Source organism: Pimephales promelas, chromosome 3 (assembly GCF_988280905.1).
Source record: "Pimephales promelas chromosome 3, fPimPro1.hap1.1, whole genome shotgun sequence".
NCBI classification, from domain to species: domain Eukaryota; kingdom Metazoa; phylum Chordata; class Actinopteri; order Cypriniformes; family Leuciscidae; genus Pimephales; species Pimephales promelas.
The window spans coordinates 34562692-34587531 of NC_142771.1; the positions used below are offsets into that span (position 1 = coordinate 34562692).

Below are 24840 nucleotides of genomic sequence, written 5' to 3' on the forward strand. Positions count from 1 at the left end.
CACTGTACAGAGGATGGTTCAGAGGTCAGGAAGGGCAGGACTGAAGTTAGTAAAGGAATAACAAGGACAATTCATCTGTCAATATTTAGCCATTCTGGGATTGTCCCATTAACAAACCACGATTTTTTGGCTGGAAATAAAATATATTGTGTAAAATGTGCCTAATTTTTTTTTTGCATTGGCAGATTTGGTAGTTTGCTTAGCCAGTTCTTTTGTCTTGTTTTCCATGTACAAATATCAAAGCAATCTTAAATCGAGATACTTTAGAAGCAGTCTTGTTTTCGGAAAACTGTTTATGCATAAAACAAGAAAAAATATCTGCCAATCGGGTCAGAAAAATAACCTTAATTCAAACACTGCAGAAAATATTTTCTTACTTAATGTTTTTGCCTTGGTTTCCAGTACAAATGGCTAAAAATATCGAGATATATTTACTTGAGAAGCAATATGATTTAAGATATTAAGTTGTTTTCTGAATAAATATATCAAAATGAAGTGTTTTTGCTTAAAAGAAGAACAAATATCTGCCAGTGGGGTCAGAAAAAATACATTTTAACCTAATTATAAAAAAGGCTTATTTTCTTGAGTCATTTTTCAGAAAACAACTTAATATCTTACATAATTTTTTCTTCTCAAGTAAATGTATCTTGATTTAAGAATGTTTAGATCATTTGTACTGGAAAACAAGACAAAAAAATCTTTGCAGTGAAGGGAAAGCATGATTATTATTTTTTACCCCATTTTACTCTTATTGTTTTTACAAGAAAGCGCATTTTGATGCAAGACTTAAAGGGACAGTTCACTTTGAAATAAATTTTTGATATGTTTTATCTTACCTCAAGGGCATCCAAGATGTAGGTGTCTTTGTTTCCACAGTATTTTCAATTTTGATATTTTTAGGTCAAACCGTTCTTGTCTGTCAGTCATATAATGAAGGTCTATGGTCACCACCTCAAAGAGCATGCAAGAGCAAGTCCAAATTAAACATGATTTAATGACTCGTAAATGTAAGTACACATTGATGGCCTAAGACACGAAACGAGCGGTTTGTGTGAGAAAACGAACAGTATTTATATCGTTTTTACCTCTTGTAACCACAGCCACGTCCAAGTGATCTGAAGGTCTGCACAAGCGCCGGAAGTGATCTCTTTTGCGGTTGCGGAAAAAAAAAATCAACGTTGTCTGTTGATATATCGAAATCGTCTTCCATTTCGATTTCCTGTATATCTAAATATGTTTAGATCTTCATAGTGAAGGATAACACTTCAGAAATCTCTGTGTAAACAATGAGTGACGTGCGAGAGATCACTTCCGAAGCGAGAGAGACCGAAGCGCCCGCGGCCTCAGATCACTTGGATGTGACTGTGATTACAAGAGGTAAAAAACTATATAAATACTGCTCGTTTTCTCACACAAACGCTCGTTTCGTGTCTTAGGCCATCAATGTGTACTTACATTTACGAGTCATTAAATCATGTTTAATTTGGACTTCTCTGTGCATGCTCTTTGAGGTGGTGACCATAGACCTCCATTATATGACTGACAGACAAGAACGGTTTGACCTAAAAATGTCAAAATTGAAAAATACTGTGGAAACAAAGACACCTACATCTTGGATGCCCTTGAGGTAAGCTAAAACATATCAAAAATTAATTTCAAAATGAACTATCCCTTTAAGTACATGTATCTTAATTTTTGAATTTTTAGATAGTTGTACTGGATAACTAGATAAAACGCTGAGTAAGACATTTTTTTCAGTGAATAATTCATATATATATATATAAAATCACATTTTCACACCAAATCTACAAAAAAACCTTTTTCAACGGACAGTAATCTTTCTCTTTTTTCCCCAATTTGACGTCAACTTTGAATAAACATTGTGTAAAATGCATTTAATATCGGTAATTTTGACCTAAATCTTTATCATTTGCCAGTATATTATATGCACATTGACCACCCAGCTCTTTCCACATCAGTAAAAACGCTCAAAGACAGTAAAGAAACAATTGACTTTGCACCATATTAGCTAACAGCATTGTTCCTCTCACACCATTAGTATTAAGCACCACAGACATCTTCCCTTTTCCTACCTCTGCCCCTGAGACAACAAAATATCATTACACATAGCAAAAAAACAAACAAACAATCTCTTTAGCACCACAATGGGAAAACACAACAAGACATCTCAACACATATACACACAGCACACAATACTCTTGAGGTAGACCATCATAAATCCAATGAGTCTACAATGAGTCAGTCTTCAGTGTAACGCTCACATGACGCCTCTCTCTCAACTCGACACGGTCATTTTCATTCATTACCACGCACATATACTGTATGAAGCACTTGAGCGGCCTGGAGCAGAGGTTGATACGCTTGCACCATGGAAACATGAATCACTGACAGGGAAACATACAAGCCCGCTAACAAGACAAGCAGCTTAAGTGAGCGGACTACTTTACATATTAATAAGCAGCTGGGCTCCATTTAAGTCATGCACGTAAACTGCCTTGCGTTTTGAAAAGCTCGGGCCTTATTTAACATTGTTTATGTATGAGCGTACGCTGATTAAAGATGAGTAACACTGCAAGTTTGATGTGACAGGGAATATTCGAGCGAGGAATTACAAACAGATCGGGGTGGTGTTTTCTGGTCAAAGCTAGTAAAGAGGTATGACTTCGCCTCAGTTGGCATCGCATTGCAGTCAAAGGCAGGGAAATGGGTCTGAGGAGAAATATTTACTCTTCAATGTCGAGGCAGATCCCTCAAGTGGCAAATTAATTTCAAATCACCGCTTATCAAACGAGACAAACAAAAATGAGATCCGTGTCACCGGCTGTAAATTCAACATATATGCTTTGGGCTAAAACGCTCTGTGGCGCAGATGACAGTCAAATGATGTATTGGTTTTTTCAGCCGGAGCAGTTCTCAGGAACTAGTGAGTCACGCCTCATAATTTAATCCACAGGTGAGTAGAGTATAAAGATAGATAAAAAAAAAAGACTTCCCTTTGATAAATGTGCTTAGTTCATCCTGGTTGGCATCCATGGAACCCATCAGATGTTCAAAAGTCATGCCACAATAAATATCACAAGTCCTCTGCGTTAGCCGTTAAAACACACCAGTCCAACGTGGAATCCAAACTTCTGGTTGTTATTCCCAAAGTCTGATACTGCTACATCTATGAGCGGAAGAAGCTCTGATCGTGGAGACTCAATCCGCAGCACGGTCCTCTCTTGACCCTTACGTGTCTGTGGGAAGAGAGCGAAACGTTAGCTGGTTTTTAGCACATTCTCAAGTGTAGTTTTGCTCTGCAATGATTTTCTGAGTGGTTCTGGATATTGCATTGAACTCCTGCTGAAAAGGCTTATTTGGGAGCTATTTTTGAATTAGCGTGTTCTGATTGTTTTTAGCTCCTCATTTTCTGCAGACGGAAGGCTAATTTGGTGATTCATTAAAACTCCAAGAAACTAAAGCGTGGGTGTTTTTTTTTTTTCCTAAGGAAATGTCAACCTAATACCTCCCAAACAGACAAAATGATGGTTTACAAAACACACACAGGTTCATCAGAAAAGGACTGTTTTAGATCAGTGTGGCTGAAAATAACCAGGAACACAGGTGTTTCGGCCTTCTTTCGATTTCTGTCTTGATCAGTCGATTAGGACTGTGAATTTGAGCACAGATGCTTTTCATAAAAATGTTTACTTTTACTTTATTTGAATTTCTCATTTCTCTTAAGAAATTGCACTATCCACTGGTGGACAAACTGGTTGTCTGACAAACTAAATTACAGTTTTATTTGGTTTTGTTGATAGTTTCTAAAGAGCCTAAATATAGTATTTCTACATTACAAACCACAAAATGAACAAATATTATTATAATTGCATTATACACATTAATATTCAACAGTCTACAGTTTTTAATATATATTTCAATTGTAATCATTTTAAAGCCCATATTTTAAATATTTGGGTAACACTTTATTTGAAGGGGTGTGCATAAGACTGACATGACACTGTCATAAACATGAAGGAGTCTTTATGAATGTTTATGACTTTTGTCATTGAGTTAAGTGTTATTCGGTCAATTATGACACTTTTAATGCAAAGTTGACATTGTAAGAAATGTCTTTGTTATGACTTGACATTAACCAAGAAATCATAACCTGTCACAAATATGTCATAACAGGTCTAATTATCAAACTTAAATAAGTTATTTAGCTTTGTGTTAACATTACATCACCCTGTCATATGTTATGGTTGGTTTTAACTTTGGTTGTCATGACACCATTATAACTGTGACATGAATATTTTACTTGTCCTCAAGTGAAGTGGAACACATTGTACTAGTTATAAAGATGTCATTAAGGGTTATTACACTGTCAAGTGCTTTAACGACAGTGTCATTCATATTTCCCCTTACCTCAAGTAAAGTGGAACACGTTGGACTAGTTATGATTTCTTGGTTAATGTCAAGTTGTCATAACAAAGACATTTTAAACAATGTCAACTTTGCATTAAAAGTGTCACAATTTACCGAATGACACTTAATGACAAAAGTCATAAACATTCATAAAGACTCCTTCATGTTCATGACAGGTGTTGTGTCATGTTTATGAATTCCACTGGTGAAAGTGGGTCATATATGTACAAACCCGATTCCAAAAAAGTTGGGACACTGTACAAATTGTGAGTAAAAAAAAGAATGGAATAATTTAGAAATCTCATAAACTTATATTTTATTCACAATAGAATATAAATGACATATCAAATGTTGAAAGTGAGACATTTTGAATTGCCATGCCAAATATTGGCTCCTTTTGGATTTCATGAGAGCTACAAATTCCAAAAAAAGTTGGGACAGGTAGCAATAAGAGGCCAGAAAAGTTAAATGTACATATAAGGAACAGCTGGAGGACCAATTTGCAACTTATTAGGTCAATTGGCAACATGATTGGGTATAAAAAGAGCCTCTCAGAGTGGCAGTGTCTCTCAGAAGTCAAGATGGGCAGAGGATCACCAATTCCCCCAATGCTGAGGCAAAAAATAGTGGAGCAATATCAGAAAGGAGTTTCTCAGAGAAAAATTGCAAAGAGTTTGAAGTTATCATCATCAACAGTGCATAATATCATCCAAATATTCAGAGAATCTGGAACAATCTCTGTGCATAAGGGTCAAGGCCGGAAAACCATACTGAATGCCCGTGATCTTCAGGCCCTTAGACGGCACTGCATCACACACAGGAATGCTACTGTAATGGAAATCACAACATGGGCTCAAGAATACTTCCAGAAAACATTGTCAGTGAACACAATCCACCGTGCCATTCACCGTTGCCGGCTAAAGCTCTATAGGTCAAAAAAGAAGCCATATCTAAACGGGAACCAGAAGCGCAGGCGTTTTCTCTGGGCCAAGGCTCATTTAAAGTGGACTCTAGCAAAGTGGAAAACTGTTCTGTGGTCAGACGAATCAAAATTTGAAGTTCTTTTTGGGAAAACTGGGACGCCATGTCATCCGGACTAAAGAGGACAAGGACAACCCAAGTTGTTATCAGCGCTCAGTTCAGAAGCCTGCATCTCTGATGGTATGGGGTTGCATGAGTGCGTGTGGCATGGGCAGCTTAGAACAACATATGCTCCCATCCAGACATCGTCTCTTTCAGGGAAGACCTTGTATTTTCCAACAAGACAATGCCAAACCACATACTGCATCAATTACAACATCATGGCTGCGTAGAAGAAGGATCCGGGTACTGAAATGGCCAGCCTGCAGTCCAGATCTTTCACCCATAGAAAACATTTGGCGCATCATAAAGAGGAAGATGCAACAAAGAAGACCTAAGACAGTTGAGCAGCTAGAAGCCTTTATTAGACAAGAATGGGACAACATTCCTATTCCTAAACTTGAGCAACTTGTCTCCTCAGTCCCCAGATGTTTGCAGACTGTTATTAAAAGAAGAGGGGATGCCACACAGTGGTAAAAATGGCCTTGTCCCAACTTTTTTGAGATGTGTTGATGCCATGAAATTTAAAATCAACTTATTTTTCCCTTAAAATTATGCATTTTCTCAGTTTAAACATTTGATATGTCATCTATGTTTTTGTACAATTTGTACAGTGTCCCAACTTTTATGGAATTGGGTTTGTAGTAGAATAGTATCATACATTTCTAATTTGGGTCCTTCTTGGCCGATAAAAGGCAGAAAATTACTTTTTAATGCTTGTGGATTGTAGACAACAATCCCCATAGTGCATTGCAATGCTCAGCGCCGCAGGCCACTCCCACTACTCCGCCCATCAATGTAAACTAGAGTTGAGCTCCACTCTACGCTACCGCCTGGAAATCATTTCGCACAATGAAATCAGATAATGCGCGCTAATATAATAATTATATTTACGTCGAAACCGGTTCCATATTGGCACCATAATGAATCCGTCTGCGTATTCAGTACCTTCGTTCATGTTTTCAAAAAGTTTCTGCCGGTGAAATCAAATGCACTGATCTGTGATAGGTCTGTTAGCACTAGGGGTGGAACGGTACACAGAAGTCACGGTTCAGACTTCACGGTTCGGTACGATTTCGGTACAATGGAGGGAAAACAAAAATACAGAAGACATTGTATTTTTTTAAAATAAGTTTTATTAATAAAGGCATAGAACCAATTTATTTGTTTATTTATATAATTAGTTTATTAATTAAATGAATAAAAAGACAAAAAGACCTTGCGATATGTTTGCTAATTGAACCTGAATTCATTGAAAATTATTTTGCTATATTTCAGATCAATATGTTTGTATTCCTTCATTTTAATTAACAATCTAACATTATTCTCATCTGAATTATAAATAATTGATTTCTGTATAAAATAACACTACCATTAAAAACACATTCGATTTTCTTTTTTAATCAATGCAGAATGTGTGTAAGATTAGTGCTCTCAGGACAAGAAATTAAAAACCAATGCAATATGACGAATGTCCAAAAGATGGGACTGGAGTTTTGAAATGGAGTTGGATAAATATGTTTTGCTTTTAAAACAGTGTGTGTGGGATAATTTCATCTATAGAAATCAGCTCACCTGACAACCATCGTACAGTGACGTGATAAAGGGCGATTTGGCTTGCGTCATCTCCTCGTCGTTGCTGCCGAGGAACCGGACGGCGTGTTGATAGCTGTGGCTCGTCGCGTCGTACCAGCCGATGGAGTTCAGGCAGCTGTAGGTGAAGGTCTGCGTAGCTGTGGCACTGAGGAGCTTCAGGAAGGTCAGCTGGACCACCGGCACTGGGTTTCCATCAGTGTCAATGTAAGAGAACTACAGAAGAGGGGAATCATGGGTAAGCAGCACTCAAGACGAACTTATTATGTGACATCCATACAAACTTGCACAGCCATGATAGATGTTATTTCTAATGAAGGCGAGAGAGACTGACATCTGTCTGCCTAAATCTCTATAACAGGGTCAGATGTCACACCTTATGAATGATCTGCAAGTGAAACAGGCCTGTTAGCTGTTAGTCTCAAGCATCATTTAATGAGTCGAGACGGATGGAGGCTGCAAGCGCGCACTCCAGAGAGTTTGGCCCAAGGCGTTTCATATAGAGACGCGTATAAATTCCGTTTCTAGACCAGACATGAAATTTATTTTTTTATTTTCATCAAAGACACACATCCATTGAGTGATGTATCTCAGTTAATTGTTTGACAGTTTGGAAAATCTCTTTGACCATTGTTCGCCTTTAATTTGAGAGTAAAAAGCCTCCATAACAACGTGTCTATTTATTGCATTGCACTTTTTGTTTATCGACAATAAAGAATTTGGAGGCAAAATGCTATATAAAAAAATGTGTAGATCTAAACTGGGTGCTGAATACATGTTGACAGGCAAACAGTTTAAAGATATTTGATGTGAAAAGCACCTGTTTGCCCTTTTTGTACCGGCTGTACCAACTGCCCGCTTTTTCTTTGTTCCAGGCGGCCAGCTTCACCTGTATCGAGAGATGAGGAGACAGATCAGATGTGTTTTTCTTTAGACTCCAGAAGGCCTGTTGAACTGAGACTGCAGGAAGACGTGTGTAGTGTACGTGAATATGGTTTGAGAAGTCACCGTTTCAAATCGTTTATCAGGGTCCAGACAGGTCTCCCCATCCGCAGTGAAGTTGCAGAAAACCTTGATGGCGTCTCGATGACAGCCTTGGTTTGGGTCAATCCAATATTCACCTAAGAGGGGGATTGCAAGATCTCTTTAAACAGTTTTAAGTAATCATTGAGCTGGAAAGACTAATAAGAGGGGTCAGTTCAGTAAACCGTCATGTTCACTGAGTATTTCCATATTTTTCAATTAAATCAACACACGAAGAGCACAAACATGCAAAATAATCAGCGCTATTTGCCAAGGTCATGTGGTAAATTACAATTTTATTCCTGAAGTTGAATCAAAATGAAAATAAAGACATTCCTGTAGCTCGAACAGTAGAGCACGGTGCTAGCAACACCAAGGTCAATGGTTTGATTTCTGGAAAATGCATGAACTGATAAACCAGACACTTTGGATAAAAGCATCTGCCAAATGTAAATTCATATAACTAATTTTAGCAAGAGTAAGGAAAGTTTGACAAACTTTGAATGTCCTTTTGATATATCCAGATGTATGGTGTAGCATTTTAAAGTCCCCATGAATTCAAAATTGACCATACTTTCGTTGTTTGCCTAAATTGATCAAAATCTGAAAATTCCCCTCCCCTCTGCATTGGAGGACCTTCTGCTTAATGTCTGCTTAACATCCATAACCACGCCGCTCCAACTGACATTAGACAGGCTGCCTGTGTGTTTGCCAGCATTGACAGCGTGTGAAAGGAGAGTGCATTTTTGTTTGTGGCACTCATGGGTTTGTAAGTTACATGCAGGTATCATAACGGTTACGGTTGCAGCAGTAATAGCTAATAAAAATAGTTTTATAATTCCAATTAGTGTTACACCTAATTTTCTAGATGAAATCAGGTGTGTAATGGAAACTGAATATTAAGCTAACCATGTTTTAACATTTGACCTCATTTAACCTGTTAAATCCCTGAGACAATGTACTAAAACTGTCACGGTGTGAGGTGGTGGAGTACAGGGGTGCAGGCAGAAGGAATAGGAGGAGTCCGGATTAACATGAAGATACTTATTTTAATCAATAATACAGGTAGGAGGACAGGGAATCTCCGGGTACATACAACATCGACCGACCAGGACTGACTAAAACAGAAGGAACTAAATACACAGAAGAATCAAACATAATGAGGTGAAGACAGGTGAAACAGATGACGATGACGAGGAACAGATGGCTGATGAGGGAGTGAACACGGGATAGGGTGACGAGAGGATCCTGGGAAGTGTAGTGCTGAAGACAAGACAGACTGGTGCAGACGGAGGACTGTGACAGAACTCCCCCCTCCCGGGAGGCGTGACCTCACGCCGCAGAACAGAGGAAGGAGGGGGAACGAACTGGGGGCTGAGAGGGGTGTGGCCAGGGCGGAGCAGGCTGAGGACGTGGCCAGGGCGGAGCAGGCTGAGGGCGTGGCCAGGGCGGAGCAGGCTGAGGGCGAGACCAAGGCGGAGCAGATGGAGGGTGAGACCAGGGCGGAGCAGATGGAGGGCGAGACCAGGGCGGAGCAGGCTGAGGGCGTGGCCAGGGCGGAGCAGGCTGAGGGCGAGACCAAGGCGGAGCAGATGGAGGGTGAGACCAGGGCGGAGCAGATGGAGGGAGGACCCCTGGTGGAGCCGATGGAAGCGGGGCTGACAACACCAGGGGGCCGACAGACAGGGGCGGAGCAGATGGTAGAGGAGACCAGGGTGAAGCAGAGGGACAGACGACATCGGATGCTGACGAGGGACCGAGGGACCATGGGGACACCGTAGGCTCAGGTGACAGAAGTGACGACAGGGGCACAGAGGGACACGGTGAGGCCAGAGGGAGTGAGGGCTGACGGGTGACTGGAGGGAGTGAGGAGTCCGACAGAACCGGGGGGGTGACCTGACGGTGCGGAGCAAAGGGAAGGAAGTCCAAAGGTGAAGGGAGGATGACGAGGGAACGAAGGGAGTCTGGAGGGTCGAGGGAGCCTGGTCGAGCTGGTGGACTGAGGGGCCATGGAGGAGCTGAGGGAGGTAGGAGCCACGGGGGAGCTGATGGGACAGGGGGCCGAGGAAGTGTCCAGATGGAGGAGGTGTGAGGCGAAGGCCGGGGAAACACGGACCAGGCTGGTTTAGGGAAGCTGAAGGGCAGGAGAGCAGAGGGAGGACAGATGAGAGGAGGCGGGCGAGGGAGGCTGGGTGGGATCCTGGTCTCTGGCGCCGGCTGGACGGTCTCTGGCGCTGGCTGGACGGTCTCCGGCGCTGGCTGGACGGTCTCCGGCGCTGGCTGGACGGTCTCCGGCGCTGGCTGGACGGTCTCCGGCGCTGGCTGGACGGTCTCCGGCGCTGGCTGGACGGTCTCCGGCGCAGGCTGGACGGTCTCCGGCGCAGGCTGGACGGTCTCTGGCGCAGGCTGGACGGTCTCTGGCGCAGGCTGGACGGTCTCTGGCGCAGGCTGGACGGTCTCCGGCGCTGGCTGGACGGTCTCCGGCGCTGGCTGGACGGTCTCCGGCGCTGGCTGGACGGTCTCCGGCGCAGGCTGGACGGTCTCTGGCGCAGGCTGGACGGTCTCTGGCGCAGGCTGGACGGTCTCTGGCGCTGGCTGGACGATCTCTGGAGAGCTGGACGGAACCAGCAGTGAAGAGCATACAGTCTCTGGAGGGCTGGACGGAACCAGCAGTGAAGAGCATACAGTCTCTGGAGGGCTGGACGGAACCAGCTGTGAAGAGCGTACAGTCTCTGGAGGGCTGGACGGAACCAGCAATGAAGAGCATACAGTCTCTGGAGGGCTGGACGGAACCAGCAATGAAAAGCACACAGTCTCTGGAGGGCTGGACGGAACCAGCTGTGAAGAGCATACAGACTCTGGAGGGCTGGACGGAACCAGCAGTGAAGAGCATACAGTCTCTGGAGGGCTGGACGGAACCAGCTGTGAAGAGCATACAGTCTCTGGAGGGCTGGACGGAACCAGCAATGAAGAGCATACAGTCTCTGGAGGGCTGGACGGAACCAGCTGTGAAGAGCATACAGACTCTGGAGGGCTGGACGGAACCAGCAGTGAAGAGCATACAGTCTCTGGAGGGCTGGACGGAACCAGCAATGAAAAGCACACAGTCTCTGGAGGGCTGGACGGAACCAGCTGTGAAGAGCATACAGACTCTGGAGGGCTGGACGGAACCAGCAGTGAAGAGCATACAGTCTCTGGAGGGCTGGACGGAACCAGCTGTGAAGAGCATACAGTCTCTGGAGGGCTGGACGGAACCAGCAGTGAAGAGCATACAGTCTCTGGAGGGCTGGACGGAACCAGCTGTGAAGAGCATACAGTCTCTGGAGGGCTGGACGGAACCAGCGGCGAAGAGCATTCAAACTCTGGAGAGCTGGACGGAACCAGCGGTGAAGAGCACTCGAGCGATGGAGTGGGGCTGGTGACGTCATACATGGTAAAGGGAGATCCACATGACACCAGCACCCACTCCACATAGGCCACAAAGTCCCCTCGAGGCCCCTCTCCGGGCAGGCGTGCCTGGGTTTCAGCATTTAAGCCTGCCCGGAAGAACACACAGAGGCTGGTATCATCATAGTGAACATGAGGTACCAAATCCAAATACCTCTGTGTGTGGGCCTCGAGGGATTGATCCTCCTGCTTCAGGAGGAGAAGCTGTACAGCTGGTAAATCCATTTTTGGAGGTCGGTCGATCTGTCACGGTGTGAGGTGGTGGAGTACAGGGGTGCAGGCAGAAGGAATAGGAGGAGTCCGGATTAACATGAAGATACTTATTTTAATCAATAATACAGGTAGGAGGACAGGGAATCTCCGGGTACATACAACATCGACCGACCAGGACTGACTAAAACAGAAGGAACTAAATACACAGAAGAATCAAACATAATGAGGTGAAGACAGGTGAAACAGATGACGATGACGAGGAACAGATGGCTGATGAGGGAGTGAACACGGGATAGGGTGACGAGAGGATCCTGGGAAGTGTAGTGCTGAAGACAAGACAGACTGGTGCAGACGGAGGACTGTGACAAAAACATTCTGTACTTTAGATGAATGTATGTGTGTCAAACACCTGACTGTGTGTATAAATAACAAAAATGGGAAATGGAACTAGACAGATGACTAAGTTAGAACTTGTCATCAATAAAGTAATCATTAAAACAAAGTCTCCTCTACCCAGTAACAAAACAGTCTACCTATGAAGAACCAATTCAATTAATGTCATTATACCATACCTCCCAATTGTATAAAAAACCGTTGTATCACTATTTTCAAGGAGATTCTCAATGGAATTTGTCTGAGACCCCCCGGCCTTGTTTTTACTTGGGAGATTCTCTGAGTATTGCTCGAGAACTCTCCTGGCCGTAATTATAAGCATTGAAAGGACATTCGCTGGAGTCCGTCTTAGATTAGGATTAGCAACCGGCCGACGTCGACTGTAGACGCGCTAGGGTTATAGGATTAGCACCCGGCCGACGTCGACTGTAGACACGCTAGGGTTATAAGATTAGCACCCGGCCGACGTCGACACGCTAGGGTTATAGGATTAGCACCCAGCCGACGTTGACTGTAGACGTGCTAGGGTAAAAGTATAAGACTTGCCCGACTAGAGTGAGTATTATTGTAGGGTAGTCAGGTTCAGGGAAAAAAAACATTACAGGTGCTAGTTGGAAAAAAATCCACGCCCACTATTTTGCCTCATTTAGTATTCACGTCACAACACTGGAGAAAGTATGTTTGCAACTTCCGGTTTTACAGGGACTTTAAAAAGCTGATTCAGGGACATCAGTGGAGTATAGTGATACTATACACTCCCAGTGAATTTTGTCAGACTGTGGTAGTATGCTAATCTTCCACAGCAAAGCACTCAAAACTGGCCTGCAAGATAGTGAATTGCACTGTGAAATTTCCATTCAACTCAGGTTTTAAAATGTTAGCTTATTTACATAATTCCTTTAGTGAACAGTCAGCATGTGCAAATAAACCCAGATCAGCAGGCATTCTTAGTGAATTCCTTCCTTTTGGATGTAATTAATGAACTATGGGGAAATGTGTTTAGACTTCCTCACCATCTTTGTATTCTGGGTGACACAACATCAGCTCCTTGCATGTGCGGGCAGGACTCTCGAAGGTCCCGAGTGGTTTTCTCATGAGCTCCACCTCCGTTTTCATTGAGTTGAGTGAAGCGAACACCTCCTCCATGCCTTCTGGGTCATCCAGAGACTCGTCTGCCTGTAGGAAATCCTCCATGTTAAGCTGGACTACTTCCTCCTCCTCCGCAGTCTCTTCCCTGGCTCCGACTCCTTGTCGGTTTGAGTGTCTCCTTCGCTTTTTACGTCCCTCTCTGATTGGCAGTGGCTCGATCATGGTGGCTGGTGGGCCCTAGGGAAATAGAGTGATGAGAGACATGAGGAGACAGGATAAAAGACACAGACAGAAAAGTAAAGAGAAATAATGGTGGCTTACAGGTGGTCCAGGTGGGCCAGCATGTCCTGGATCTCCTCTTGCACCGATGGCTCCCTTTGGGGGGGGGGGGGGGGGGACAGAAACAGTTTAGTCAGGCATCCCTAAATTTGGCACCTTCCTCAAAGGCCACTGCCAATTCAAAGCTTCATATGGCGATCCGTTCAGAGGGATTATACAAGTTGGAGCTGCAGGATACAACTCTGGCACTGCCAATGTCTTTCACTCGGGTTTCATAACAGAAGCAAGAGCTCAGATCAGAACAAACTAATGCCATATAAACAGAGAGAGGCTAAAAAACAAGATTGCAGTGAGAAAACTGTATACTAACCTGGTCTCCTTTAGATCCTTTATCACCTATTGAACCCTACCAATGAAAAAGAAAGTGACCGTAATGAAAAAAACACCCAATATGATTTCACAAATCAATTTAAAAACACAGGTATCTTCAAAAACAGTTCCACACACACACACACAAATAAATAAATAATACGGGCTAATGAATAAATATAGTGAGAAAAAGGAATGCAACTGAAAAAGGCAACTTACAGACAACCCAGGGGGTCCAGGTGGGCCAGTAGGGCCAGTAGGACCAGCAATGCCCTGTTATCAAGAAATCAAAAGACCATCATTAATTAATGCCATTCATGCTGAAGTTAGTTAAAATTCAAAATCAGTTTTTATTAAGCATTCCTCATGACTTAGGTTTCTTAGCAACTACAGTTTCTGATTGGCTCGATTGACTCTATTTATACATTGTATATACATACACTGTATAGGTAATACAATTTATATATACATACAGCGTCTCCTTTGGGGCCTTGTACTCCCTGATTTCCCGGCAGGCCTCGATCTCCTTTCTCCCCCATCTCTCCTGGAGCTCCAATCAGGCCAATCAGCCCACCATGACCCTAGACCACACAAAGGTCAACTTGTGCACTGAGCCATTACAATTTCCACATGCCATAATTTTGCAAACACAAAGAATATTCCAGCATGACCACATTGCCAGGAAGTTATGCTTTGAGAGTTTTATGCTCGTCTTTAGTGAGAGATGTAATTGTCGTTCACTTGCATTTACAGCTCTCTTATAGTTTAAATATAGAGTAAAAAAGTGCACATCTATGATGCAGTCAGGTATCACACCTTTATAATGCTCTCATACCTTATCTCCTTTAATGCCAGGATCTCCTTTCAGTCCTGGTAATCCAGCTGGCCCCTATATAAAGTACAGCCAAGTAAAGCCCAAAATCATTTGTCGTCTTTTCTTAGACCAGTATTTGATACAGTTGTAGATCGATATGGGAGAGAAAGAAGTGGTGTAAACCCTACCATAGGTCCTGGGGGGCCCGTTTGCCCTGGGGGCCCGTTTAACCCTTGCTCCCCCTGGAGAAGAACCAGGCAGAGCGATACGTTCAAGATAGATTAAACGGTCAGAGAGTTCAGTCATATGGTTAGATATCTGCTATCTACAGCAGATTGATGTACTGTAAAAAAAAAAAAAAAGACTCACAGCAGAGCCTGGAATCCCACGCAAACCCTCTGGACCAGGGTTTCCAGGGTGTCCCTGTGGTCCGACAGGCCCTGTCTTCCCTATTGGACCCTCAGCACCAGCAGAACCCTGACGAAGATAGCAATGTCCTAGTGTAAAACATTTATATGCTACATATGAGATTTTAAATGAAGGTTTATTATAAAGGACTTACCTTTGCCCCCTTTTTTCCCTGCTTCCCTTCTTTTCCCTCAGGACCTACATGTCCCTGTGTAGAAGGAGACTAGTGATTAGATAACACAGTATGGAAATCATTCTGTACACAATTCACAGTGGCCAAACCCACCCTCCGTCCTGGTGGCCCTGGAGGGCCAGGCTCCCCTGAGGCTCCTTGGGGTCCCTGTTCGAAAACAGAATATTTATTTCAATTAGTTTCACAAATGTATAATTTCATCAGCATCACAAACTGTTCGAATACTCTACTTACAGCTTTACCAGGATCGCCATTATCCCCTTTAGCTCCTGGTCTACCATCAATACCCTATAAACGACAATTATTCAAATGTGTATTCACCATCAAAATGTGCCAAGCTTGAATTGAGCCAGGTGTGTGCTGGCGCACTTACATTAGCACCTGGCTCTCCAGGGGGTCCCGCGTCTCCAGGAAATCCAAGGGGACCCTATTGAGGGAAATGGATGATGTTAGGGTAACACCTTCCTGACAGTTTTTAACTATGGGAGTAGTTACTCACTGGGTTTCCTTTGGGTCCGTCCGATCCAGGTGTGCCTCTTAATCCAGGGGGCCCTGCAGCCCCAGAGGGGCCGGTATCACCCTTCTCACCCAAGTCACCTTTTTCTCCCTCGACATAGAAGCAACAGAAAAGTTAGTGATACATAGACAATAAAAACTAATGAGAAAAAGAAGTAACAGGAGGAAATGACTTACAGAGGGGCCAGTTTCACCCACATTTCCAGGATTCCCTGCTTCTCCGTCCTCACCCTAGACAGAGCGCAGAAGAGGCGAACAAAGAGAATAAAGCAAAAAAGAAAGCGACCATCCATCATACTTAGGCTTACATGTTTACGTAGCTACCCACCAACAAATAAATACAACCTCCCCCATAAATCCGAAACACAGTAAGAGAGGTCTACCTTTTCTCCCACCACTCCCGGCTGGCCCACTCCGCCCGGCATGCCCTGAGGACCCTTGCCACACAGAACAAAACTGGGTCAGTTTCATACATAATGCATGCAAGGCTGTCTCCTTGACTTGCGGACTGTTGACATTCCGGTGATGAGATTACAGACTACCCAACACAGTCTCTGTGTATATGTAATCACATTTTATTAAGCTAAAACGCCATATTGTTCAGCTTCCTCCATGGCTGAAGTGTTTATGGCTGCAGTTGCTGAGTATGAATGCCCTGGTCTCTTGAGTCTCTCTGCTGAGTGCCTTTAAGTAAGGGGAACACATAAAGCCAAATGGATGCCCAGCGCATCTATACGGACCGCTTTCTTCATCTCTTATCCTGACTACCTGTGCCGTGTTCATGTGACGGGCTCCATCACCCCCGTTGCACATCTCCTCTCTTCTCCAGCTCAGGCAGAGTGCTGGCGTATGGGTCACTGTCGCATCTCTCGCTTTTCAATTATTCACACATGGGAGAAGTTCAAAGGCGGCCATTAATATAGGTAAATATAACTCTCTCTCAGGGATGATAGTCTAATATTCCTTAATCATTCATAGAGAAGTAAATATAACTCTTGCAGAGGGATCATATCACACTTCTTGTTAATAATTTAACACTCAAAATCAGCAGAGGGTGGGCAGAAAGAGATATGGCGAGGATGAAAGACTGAGGCAAGAGAAATGAGGTGTCGTATGTGACCTCATAACAGCCCAGGGGGTTTCATCTACGGCACGGCAGTGTGTTGATACACAGGAGTCGTGAAGCAAAGCCCACTGAGGTGTTTAACTACAAAACAACCCCTAATCAGTGCTGATATACTGTCCTGAACTTGAACCCTACAGCACAGCAGGAAAACAGGAAGACACTTACCTCTCCCCCAATGGCTCCCTGGGGGCCACGCGGACCATGTTGTCCTGGAGGGCCCTGATGAGAAGCAGAAAGATTAAGCATTTGACACTTTTTCTACAATCAGCACCTTTCTCTGTGTCAGGAAGGTGTTTTTATTTTTGTACATTTCTATGACATGGTGGTGACAGGCTATTACGGGCGGGCTGATTTCCTCTCTGTGTGTCTGGATTTTAATAAGGACCATCTTACTTCTCCATTCTCTGGTTACACTGCATGAATTTTCAACTCCTGAAGCATACCTCTTAGTGCGGCAAAGGGCGGAACACAAGCCATTAATCAAACTGGCCAAAACCCATTGCTAGTGCGCCGCACGCAGTCTCCACCGAGAGATATTAGTGCTTCGCGAGGCATCCAGCTGGATAGACTGCGGCGAGCATCAACACCAAGGCTGATTGTGTAGTCTCAAAAATATACAACACCCCCAAACTCGAGAATCCATCACAGAGGCTTAACACAATCCGGTATAGAGAAAACGGGAAATTCGGGGGCTATGCTTTAGGGCCTGGAAATCCCATGATCCACGGCATTCGCTCATGGATGAGGCGGTCCCAGTGAGGCGGTCTTGTGGCTTTGTTTTTGCTCAGTTTTGATGCACTTCATCTAATCGTGCAAGTGTGTGGAACCGTTGAGAATCTTGTTTTGCATTCCTTCATGGTTGACGGAGCCGCGAGAAGACTGTCACAAAGGAGCGCGCTCATTAGACAGCCCAGGCTCGCGGTAATCTGATTAGCAGCTGTCATGCTGCCTTCCACTTCAGAACCAGCATCACTCTCTCTCTTCTGTCACTCTCGGCTCATACGGGCCTGACACTTATACACTCACACACATGAATGATGGTTTCTTTAACAGTTTCCTCATCTCTCAGTGTTATAGATCTCTACTGACCCTACACACACACACACACAAGAAATGGTGTACAGGTTTAAAAAGATGGACTGACTAGTGTGATACGTGAATGATTATTTCGTCATGAATAAATTTGAACAACAAATTATGTTTTTACTTTGGGGTGATGAACTGAGAAATAAACATTTTTCCTTTGACATCTAAGAGGTCATCATATTATAAGAATATCCTGTAGGTTTCAGAACTGAAAACGTCCTTGTTAGTCCAATAAAAGCTTTTATTGACACCAGGCTCAGCAAACGACTGTTTTTTCAAAGTGGGGAACTATGACGTCAAAGAGGATAAAAGACCACCCCCGCAGAAGAAGATCAACGCCTACTTCAACACGACCGGTTTAGCCCTGCCCACCGATTCACGCATTACACGCATTACACACATAGCTAAATAATATAGATGCCTCGTGATGACAAACCGGATCGAGGTACCGAGCAAAACAAAATTTTGTGCAGTTCCTGGTTGTGGAAGAAGGAATCCTCTGGATTCCAATAGGACTGCATGGATAAACTTTATTTTTAATGACGTTCCAGCTGATGAGGTAAAATATCGTCCGTCTGTTCTGCTTCATTTCACTGAGGATTGATTTGTAAACAAGACTGGATTTGCAGACCGATTAAGAGTAAAGAACGGTGCTGTGCCGTGTATGTTGGATCTGACAGGAATGGTGCAACACACAGACTCTGGGGCGAATCATTCCGGTTGCCATTTTACAACATTGAGGTTTTCAAAACATTTTCCCCCAAGTGCACCGACGGGTGAGTTGAAACTCATTATAATATGCAAAACTGTTATCCACTCACAGCAGTGGGCGTTTACTTCCAAGTCTTCAGTGCGAGACGCCCATAAAAACCGAGCGTTTTTCAGCTAGGCTCAAAACTGGGGTGCAAAATAGCCTATTACTTATTCATTTTGATGTTTTTGAATGCAAAAACCAAGCAAACGTCATCAGTTGACCCCAGACAACAATATAATAAAATTTAAAAAGCCAGTTCATGACCCCTTTAAGTAAATGTGTAAATGTAAGTTGTGCTTGCTTGCCATGATAGGGTGTTACGGGTGGATACCAAGCCATTTCCAATTGGCGTACAGTATATGCTTATGAAATATCGCTCCTTAGATCTAAGGGATTTTTAAGGGATCATCTATTTTCTCATCTGCCAGGTGAAAATGTGATTGCTTAGAACAGTGGTTTCCAAACCTGATCCTGGAGCCTCCCCAACAGTGCACATTATATCCACTATTCAAACACCTGATTCAGATCATCAGCAGGATGTGTCAAACAAAGCAGATATTAAAATAGTGCATAGTGCCTAGAACAGGTTTGGAAATAGTAACAGCAGTGTCTTTGACAAGTGTTATTATTTGAGGTATCATTCAGGTTTTGGACAACTTGAATGCAGAAAATTTAGTGACTTGTTTCTTTTAGAACCCTTTACATTTGGAGAATATTTTTGAAATTACATTTAGACATTTCAGTTTCTGAATTTGAACTGAGGTAGCACACAACACAGGACACATAACTGCAATTTGAGCAAGAAGTAGAATTAAAGTTATGTGCAAAAATATATCAAATTAACTGCAGAAGTGTCTTACAAAAAGGTTTACAAATGTTTGAATATGTAGAAATATGTACAACTTATATACTTCTTTATATTTAACAATTTTATGGATTAGGTTGGAAGAACGCTTCAACACAGACTACAATCAGTTCAAATTGCAATTCAACTTCCTGTGGAGTATGGAAAATTATATTCAAATTCCAACTCATTAACCGATGGATAAGAAATTCTTCAATTTTGCCCAAACCTCCAGCTTGCATTTTGTAGTATTTATTGGTATAAAGAAGACAAAAAAGATTCTAGTGCCAAAGTGTTAATATAAGGGTTTTCTGATATGCAAATCTTACCATAGATCCAACATGGCCACTTTCTCCCTTCTCTCCAGGGGGTCCAGGCATTCCCTAAATGAACAGATTCAGATTCAGAATTAAGGTGGATTAACCCCCTCAGTGAACTGTGAAAACGATGTCCCATCTGGATGAAGATAAACTAAGATTTTGCAAACACAGTGCATTCATGCATGCAGTCAATAGATAAGGACATCTGGAACTGACAATGCTCAACAACTCAGGGATGTAGGTTTAAAATGGCAGTCTAGTTACAAAAATGTCCTGCAAATCAAGCAACCCTCTGCTATTGTTTTCTCATAGACCCAACTTTGATTTTGTTTTGTTTACTTTTCAGAGTCACAGTCTGAAAAAAAAACAAAACAAATGTATGTGGCATATCCTGTACCTGCAACCCTGTTGGTCCAGTCGCCCCTTTAAAACCACGTGGACCTTCATCTCCTTTTGGGCCATACATTCCCTGCTGTCCCCGGGGCCCTGGCTCTCCATCCAGACCCTTAAATAGACATCAGTGCTGGACTGTAAACACACACAGAATTCCAAGCAATGTTTCACACATTGTAACACACACCACATTTATTACATACTGGTGAACCTGGCTGTCCAGAAGGTCCTTGGCTCCCGGGCGGCCCTGGGGGACCCTGTGAGATAAGAAACAGAGATACAGTGTTATGTACCTCTAATGAAGGTTTATGTTATGTTCATTCCTTGACAATATAAGGATAGATACTCACCCCTTCTCCTTTGTCTCCTTTGCTGCCTTTCTGCCCTGGTCCTCCTGTCTCCCCCTGAAAAACATACGCATGCCCATTAAAGGTGCAATGTGTAATATTTCTGAGGATCTATTGACAGAAATGCCATATAAGATCCATAACTATGTGTTCAGTGGTGTATAAAGACCTTACTCAATAAACCGTTATGTTTTTATTACCTTAGAATGAGACATTTATTATCTACATAACCACGGGCACCCCCTTCGACATATTGTGACGTCATGTTTCTACCGTAGTCGACAGCGAACACACAGCGCATTTCATTCATACCATGAAAGAGAAGTCGCAGAAAGCTAGAAGCCATACACACCGTGAGTAGTGACTTTTCCCTCGTCAGTGGTGTTAAATATGTAGTTGGATTGTTTCATGTAACATAGGTCTTCACCCTCGCCGTGTTATGGCTTTGACAATCAGCTGATTAGTACTATTGATCGTAAAACAGTAATGTTACAGAGTCACCAACCCTTCGATAGCGGTCGACAAGTTGATCTTGGAAGCATTTTAAGTCGATCACGAAGAGTTTTCAAAAACAGACAAAAAAAAATTTATTCTCACCTTTGCGCTCATGCGGACGCGTCGAGTTACTATAAACAATGCTTTACGCCTTAACCAGCACAGCTACAGCCCTCCAGCCTAACAGCTCATATTAGCCAGCTAAACTTTTACTATCCTGTTAGATTCATGTGGTTCTTCTCTCTCACGGTCTGGTTTGCTATGTGGGGAGAAATCTGCTGGTTACGTTTGTGAGACAATCAGCTGATTACTATTATTATGATATATATATTTAGACCCTTGATCATCAACTGACTATGGCTTTGTAAGCTTAATCCATGATGTGGTTTATAACGGACACACTCTTGGCTTACTCTGGCTATTCTCTGCTGTCTCAGACGACGATATGTTTGTCGCGTTTTAGCCACCGTAGCTTCATCGAAAGGGAGGGGTGAGCCCTTAGTGCAATTCGCAACCAAACCACTAGATGTCACTAAAATCTACACACTGCACCTTTAAATAACAACCAGCATGACATGCTCAACTACTGAAAAGGTATTCAAAGCTGTACCTTATCTCCGTCTTCTCCTGGTGGACCAGGTGGCCCTGCAGGACCAGGTAATCCCACAGGCCCTTGCTCTCCATCTCGCCCAGCAGGGCCAATTGCACCTTTCTCACCCTGAAGAGGAACAGAGGGAATTACTCTTGAAGCCGGCATTAAATCTTCTCATTTCACAGAATACAACATCCTGCTGACTCGCACCGGCTCGCCCTTCTCTCCCATTGGCCCAGCGGGGCCGACACCTCCTGTACGACCAGGCTGACCAATGGCACCTGCAGCTCCAGAAGGTCCTCTCTCTCCGGTGGCACCCTGTGCAGACAGAAAAATTAGGTGTTAGGTGAACTATAATAAGGAAAATCAAGAGGATGAGAATGGTGTATGACAATTGGAATTCACTTACAATTGGTCCTGCGACGCCAGGGGGGCCTTCTCCACCCTTCAGACCAGCAGTACCCTAATAAACCATGAATGTAAGAAAGAGAAGCCATGTCAAAAAATCCTATCTTTGTTCAAAGCCTGCTTTCATGCTGGAACATTTGTCAGTTAAGTAAAGGCAGCAGCCATCACAGTGGGGATTCTCAGAAGATATTCGCTCAGATATGCTGAGGTACGTTACCGGAGTGCCAGGTAAGCCTCTTTCTCCTCTGAATCCACGACGACCAGCAGGACCACTCTTCCCGGGGAGCCCTGCGGGGCCTGGATCTCCCTGGGGAGCAGAGAACACAGAGAGATGGATCTCTATTTCCACAACTCTCTCACTCATTAGGAGTCATCCATCATTCTTTATAGGCACCGAGTCAAGCTGGGAGCTCCATTCATATTGAATGAGCAGAAACATATGGAGTGTAATGAGCGATGTAACTTAGAACGAGATGAATGTGTTTGGTTTGTTTCATGACGATGTTGATTCTAATGCTGATATCTAACCTTGGTTCCCTCTTTGCCAGCAGCTCCTGGCAGACCTTGCTCTCCAGGGGGTCCTGGGGCACCTGGGTGACCCCTGTCACCAGTCGGTCCAGTCTCCCCACTTTTTCCCTGGAATAGAAGATAAGTGAGACAGCTTTATTGGATCAGATCAATCATTGTGTTTCATTGTGTTTGTGATCAATCAAGTGTTTTTTGCTAGTTTCAGTCTGACGCAGTTATCATTTTCACGTCCTGCGCCACGTTGTTTGAATAGCAAATGCATTTGCACCCATGGGCGTGCTGGTCTGAAAACGAGGTGTGTTCAGGCGCATTGTTGGTGCGTTGCTATTTTGAGGAAACTAAAATAGACTTTTTTTTTTTCATTTAAAGAGCACGTTAGTAATGTGAACCAATAGGCGGATCCACAATGGTTGTACACTTTGTACCGTAGATGGTCTGTAGAGCAAATCCATTTCCTCGCTACAGAAGCTTGCAAATTTCACCATGTAAATAGCGAATCCGCCATGGAGCGAGCGCAACTGGCTTTTAAAGGGAATGGGAGATGAGACTCTTATTAGTTCATTGCACGTTACGCCCAAAACACACTCATTACTTATTAACCCTTTCACACGTAGGTTTAAAATATTCGGTAGCACTAATATGTGATTAATTCATGCTTAACTAATGCACAGATAATCATGAGTTAATGAATAACTAATGAAGAACTAAACCATTAATTAATGATTAGTGCATCAGCAACTAATAAAGAGTCAATATGATTAATAGATTAAGTAATACATGAATTGCTATTAATTCAATGTGTCTTTGTGTATTAATTCCTTAATAACATATTTTCTTAACTAATAGTGTAAATTAATGTGTTAATTACCACAATTAGTCAAAGCTATGCACTTCAACTTCTAGTTGTCTGCTTTAATTAATCATTAGCTAACGATTTGCAAAGGTATCATTATGTTATGACTTTACTTGTTGGGGCACATCATTATTAACTAGTCATTTAGTAATTGTAGTAATTCGCACATGAATTTGCAGTAACAATGAAGTAATTAATCATGTATTAGTGCATATTAGTGTACCTGTCATATTATCTGGAAATTGAAATACAAGGCTTTGGCTCATTCTGGTAATTAGCATATTAATTGACACCATTAGTTACAAAAATGAGTTATTATGGAATTAATCCACAATTACATATTTAATTAATAACAATTCATGTATGAACCTTACAGAGACTTAATTGGTTCCTAATGTGGTAATCATTAATGAATAGCTTAAATAATCATTAGTTACACATTAGTTCAGTATTATCTGTGCATTAGTTAAGCATGAATTAATGCTTATTAGTGCACCCGTATTGTAAAGTGTTACCAAATATTCTAACTGACCCCCCAGCGTGAGTTTTTCAAGGCGACCGTTATTTAGAACTTGCCACTTTAATGTTTCCATGGTGACCCGTCATTGCTTGTCACGTGACACAGCGCAACCAGAACACAGCGCTGAATGAATGATGATCTGCTTTTAAGTCATTTTTCCTTTTTTATTAAAAATATTCTCAAATGTATTAGCTATAGCATGAAACACTGATATTCCGATTGTCAAATATGTGCAAGTGGATGGGTTTTGTTGTTTAAAGATCTTTATAACAACCGCGTTAGTTGAGCTGTACGCACAATGGGCGGCGCCATTTTAGTTTGTTTTACAGTTCAGAGAATCGGATCTGTTGGATTTATAACGTCAATTCCTCCACTTCTCACAAAATACATGAAAGTAAGTGGCCCGTGAACTGGGAGAAGAATAGAGTCAAATGTAAAGCTACTTACACAATGTGTATCTGATATGAATAAAACGTGTCGTCTTATTATAATTGAAAGGATTATTATTGCCGCTTCCATAGACATCAGTGTGTATTTTACAAACTCAAAATCATCGTTTTGCTAGTACTTATGTGTATTTAAATGTTGAAAACACTCAATAGTTGTGATATATGACAGCACTGAGTGCATCCGTCTCTGGCTCAGCGCCAGCCAGCGCGCGAAAGCACGTTTGAATTTATGCTCCAGGGACCAGCCAAGACTGATCACACCGGTGTGGTCGTATGCGTT

General features: G+C 42.8%; 1 protein-coding gene across 4 annotated transcripts in view; it reads right to left on the reverse strand.

The window, feature by feature from the left end:
* Positions 1 to 1654: 1654 nt before the first annotated feature.
* Positions 1655 to 24840, reverse strand: part of col5a3a (collagen, type V, alpha 3a) — a 117070-nt gene continuing 93884 nt past the window's right edge. For 3 of the 4 annotated variants that reach the window (XM_089128779.1, XM_039686039.2, XM_089128777.1), the window contains 29 exons: positions 22739 to 22846; positions 22428 to 22517; positions 22212 to 22265; positions 22013 to 22120; positions 21821 to 21928; positions 20719 to 20772; positions 20572 to 20625; positions 20373 to 20480; positions 19985 to 20038; positions 17137 to 17190; positions 16229 to 16282; positions 16023 to 16076; positions 15829 to 15936; positions 15703 to 15756; positions 15564 to 15617; positions 15423 to 15476; positions 15291 to 15344; positions 15098 to 15205; positions 14917 to 14970; positions 14750 to 14803; positions 14388 to 14495; positions 14134 to 14187; positions 13916 to 13951; positions 13588 to 13641; positions 13191 to 13503; positions 8110 to 8222; positions 7922 to 7990; positions 7084 to 7317; positions 1656 to 3257 (listed from right to left, as the gene is read on the reverse strand). In XM_089128779.1, the coding sequence (XP_088984905.1) occupies positions 3111 to 3257; positions 7084 to 7317; positions 7922 to 7990; positions 8110 to 8222; positions 13191 to 13503; positions 13588 to 13641; positions 13916 to 13951; positions 14134 to 14187; positions 14388 to 14495; positions 14750 to 14803; positions 14917 to 14970; positions 15098 to 15205; positions 15291 to 15344; positions 15423 to 15476; positions 15564 to 15617; positions 15703 to 15756; positions 15829 to 15936; positions 16023 to 16076; positions 16229 to 16282; positions 17137 to 17190; positions 19985 to 20038; positions 20373 to 20480; positions 20572 to 20625; positions 20719 to 20772; positions 21821 to 21928; positions 22013 to 22120; positions 22212 to 22265; positions 22428 to 22517; positions 22739 to 22846 (2568 nt within the window). In that variant the 3' untranslated portion in view covers positions 1656 to 3110. Of the gene's footprint in view, positions 3258 to 7083; positions 7318 to 7921; positions 7991 to 8109; positions 8223 to 13190; positions 13504 to 13587; positions 13642 to 13915; positions 13952 to 14133; positions 14188 to 14387; positions 14496 to 14749; positions 14804 to 14916; positions 14971 to 15097; positions 15206 to 15290; positions 15345 to 15422; positions 15477 to 15563; positions 15618 to 15702; positions 15757 to 15828; positions 15937 to 16022; positions 16077 to 16228; positions 16283 to 17136; positions 17191 to 19984; positions 20039 to 20372; positions 20481 to 20571; positions 20626 to 20718; positions 20773 to 21820; positions 21929 to 22012; positions 22121 to 22211; positions 22266 to 22427; positions 22518 to 22738; positions 22847 to 24840 lie in introns of all 4 variants that reach the window. The other variant, XM_089128778.1, reaches the window with a different exon arrangement.